At 35.8% G+C, this 3,886-nt stretch overlaps 1 protein-coding gene across 1 annotated transcript; it reads right to left on the bottom strand.

Moving 5' to 3' along the window:
• Positions 1 to 1,096: 1,096 nt before the first annotated feature.
• On the bottom strand, positions 1,097 to 3,239 carry rrs1 (ribosome biogenesis regulator 1 homolog). The gene has a single exon (XM_046877332.1). It carries the CDS (start codon positions 3,194 to 3,196, stop codon positions 2,150 to 2,152), a length of 1,047 nt encoding a protein of 348 aa, XP_046733288.1. The 5' UTR covers positions 3,197 to 3,239; the 3' UTR covers positions 1,097 to 2,149.
• Between the last annotated feature and the right edge of the window lie 647 nt (positions 3,240 to 3,886).

Raw genomic sequence — 3,886 nt, forward strand, 5'->3', positions numbered from 1 at the left:
CAGCCTCCACTTGTGTGAGTGGTCAAACAACATCCATCAACTAAATGAAGAATGGATTTATGCTGTCATCAAGAAAAAAAAAAAAAGTAGCTCCAGACGATTCATGCAGACGTCTTTATAACAGGGCAAAAAGATTAGGATTAACACGAGAATAAAAAATGGTCTGAGTAATGAATTACACAGTAGTAATTAAAGGTTTATTATCTCTGTGACAATATTTTAGACAGTTTCTACCTGTCAAAAATAAATATTTTCCATTTATTTATAAACAAAAGCACTAAATTCTGATATAGTCACAATAATTTCTGTATTTGTCAGTTTTACAGTAATACCCCTGACTAGACAATTTGTTGCCTGATATAAATATAAAATGTACTAAAAGTGCTTCATTAATATTATTATGTAACTACATTTTTTGTCACAGCACATGGGGTTTTTTTGCATGGGAAAAAAATGCAATTACTGTTTTAGTTTATTGATCAAACTTACGTTTAACTTATTGCATTGCATTTTTTTAAGTTAAAAATAAACATGGATAAAAAATTTTAGGCACCACAAACATGAGAAACCAGAAAGAATATATATATATATATATATATATATATATATATATATATATATATATATATATATATATAAAGCTAAATAACGTATAAAAAATATTATTTTGTGGCTTTGAGGCCAAGTAGTTCCAAATTTTCAATTTTAAGCAGCTTTGGCTAAAAACATATGCTAAATAAATGCAAAGGTTAACTGTGTAATATTAATTCTTAAAAAAATATCTACTCTCTCTATATATATTTATCAATAATTAAATTTTTTTATGTAACGTGGGAAAAAAGAGAAAACTTCTCAATTTCTATTTTGTCCTTAACAATGCACTATAACAGAATAACCACAAGGGGGCACCAAAGCCTTACATTATTTACTTAGCAATTATGCAAAATGCTTTGCAATTATATCTAGGAACGCATGCGATTAAAACAAAATGTAAAAGTGAAACGGTAATTAATAAAAGGTAACAAGTATGGTGCTGTGTGAAGCCTTTTGCAGTTGGAAAGAAGCCTGTGGCCTGGTATTAAATATTTCCATTAGCTCAGAGTTGATAATGTTTTTTTTATTTAAACACCTTTATGAAAAGCAAATCATTGTTCACAAAGCTGACAGAATCAGAGATACTGATTGAGTACAATCATGACACAGAGAAAAGTTTCATATATACACATTTTGGTATTTTCTTTTTTTTTTTTTTATGTGAATACATTCTGATCTTTTCCGATTTTAGATTTTCATTTTAAAAAACCGGGCCGGTTGATATGATGCTAAAACTATAAAACTTTAAAAGTAAAAATGGACCTTTTTTAAATGTAAGCAAATATTGTAATACATACAAAGTATTCTGATAGCACCTTCACATAGCTATTTGTGCCAAAACAGCAAATACCTACAAAAAAACCCCCAAAAGGCACTTCCAGGTAATAAATGCACATCCAATACCCAAGTACCAAAATGGATAAACTCAGTATTTAGGGCAAGAATGCACAGTTCCTGCATCGAGTTTAAATATACAGATGATAACAGTCTGGACAGTGAAATATTGAAATAACTCAATGGACTGCATTCTGCAGGACAAAATATTTTTACTATCTCCAGTCCGAGATTTTTTTATTCTGCTGCATCTTTCAATTAGACCAGATCTAAAATATTTATATCATTAGATTCTTGATATACATTATAATATTTCAGAATGCTATGACTTGCTGACAAACAGGTTCATAAGATTATTACATTCACAAAACATGAAAAAAATAATCGTTACAAAATTCCTAGAAATGTTATTGCAATATTTATCATATCAGTGTGTACATTTTTCAAAAACAATGCCATTAAATGTTACTGTTCCTCGTCTCTGGAGTATTTTCATCTTTCACTAATAATATACCTTTGCACTAATTACAGGTATTCTGCATGGACCTTTCTGCTGCATGCACCTTTTCCCAGTAAAATCAACCAAATCAAAGCTCCCTAAGATGCATGCTTGATGACGGCACTTCAGGGACAAGGAAATGTACTTTATTTCAGTGTGGGAAGTTTTCCGGTTTCAAATACAATGTCACAGATTTCACTAAAGCTTTAAAAAGTCCATTATTTATCTTTTGCCCTGCTTCATTGCAGGTTTTCGCCCTTTGCCTTTGGAAGGTCCCCCCTTGCCTTTTCCTTTTCCTTTCCCACTTGGAGCATTTCGCCTCCCTTTTCCAGGCACGTTCCCTCTCCGTCCTTTCTTCCCTCTTCTCCTTTCTGAAGCTTCACCGTCTTCCTCCCTCATCTGCTTATTCACCGCTTTGGTGATGTCTAGACGAGGTCTCTTGCTGTCCATCACTTTGAGCATCTCCAGGTGCTTCTGCTTCTCTCCAGCGAAGTCACCGATCAGAGGTTGGAACTGTCGCTTCTTTCCTGTGTTTCTCTGCGGTTTCTCTTTAGGAAGTCGCTCCTGGAACTTTCCCACTGAAGCTGTGGAGCTCTTGGCCACACTTACTGCTTTAGCCAGCTCTGCTTTGGACTGGTGGCCGGTTGGAGCGAGTCCAATACCGGGCACTTTCAGTTTCTGCGACCTGGCAATGTTCTTCAGGCGGTTGAACTCGTTCTTGGCCACTCGCTCCTTCTTGGCCTGGTTCTTTTTGGCGAAGTGGTCCTCATTTGGATCAGCGTTTTCAGGCACCTCTATGAGCCACTCCTTCGTGTCATCTTTGACTCGTTTGTAACCCCAGCGCCTTTTCCACTCCTTGTGCACTTCATCCCACACCAGGTTCGTCTTCTTCTTCTTCTGGATGCCTTTCAGTTTCGCGAACTGCTCCCATTTGGTCGGGGGTCTCGGCTTGGGCGCGGGTTTCTCTCGGGGTAACCGGGTGATTGGATCCGGCAGATTGACCACGACAACCTCCTCTACTTTCTCACTTGGATGTTTCCAGATTTCATTGATGAGAAGCTGAGTGTTGTCCCGGGCCAGTGAGCGGAGAAACTCGTCCTTATTCTGCTGTTTGAACCCCCGAGTGTTTATCGCGTTCTTATCAAACGCCAACAAGTTTCCTATATCAAAATCAAGGTCTAATTCTTTTTGTACCGTGATACTTTTCAGCCTTTCTGCTTCGTCTTTTTCGGCTTTAGCCAGCACGTCTTCAATACTGCACGCCGCCATCTTGGACACAAGAATCCCACGTGTTCCTCCTCTTCTTCTTTTTGACACGAGGGGTTGACAGCCAACTAGACGGCTTGTTGTTGCCCCCTACTGGACAACAATGCAAATGTCCGTTTTTTAATTTTTTTAATTAAAACGTTTTTAATGTATTTATTTATTTTTTCCTAACCAGTTCACAAGCATGTATCAAAATGCAGGTGGAAAAAGATTATCTTAAGAATAAATATTCCTCAACAAGTTGAAATGCTCATCTTTTTGAAAATATTAGTTAAATATTGATTGCATATTGATATTGATAACAGTGATCGATTGTGTTATCATTCCTTATCATTTGCGGCGTTAAATCAATCCGAATGTATAATATGTAACCAGATTCTTTCATCTAATGGTTTATCTACTGCAATTTTGAATATATCCGCTAGGTGGGGGTGTTGGATAGATTTTACATTTTATTCTTCGGCCAAGAAAATGGGATGGAGATCAGAGGAATAATTTAAAAAACTTGAAGATAAATTAAATACCATTTCGCAAGATAATCATAGCAACAAATCCAAGCTGAGCAATATATATTTAGACATTTATCTATAACAAAATGTGAAGCTGGTGTCTACAGTCCTACAGGGTAATTAAGGAATTTGCATTGAGTAAATGTTAAATTAATATTCTATGGCAGAAATGGGAAATTAAATT

This window comes from Silurus meridionalis, chromosome 21 (genome assembly GCF_014805685.1).
Source record: "Silurus meridionalis isolate SWU-2019-XX chromosome 21, ASM1480568v1, whole genome shotgun sequence".
NCBI classification, from domain to species: domain Eukaryota; kingdom Metazoa; phylum Chordata; class Actinopteri; order Siluriformes; family Siluridae; genus Silurus; species Silurus meridionalis.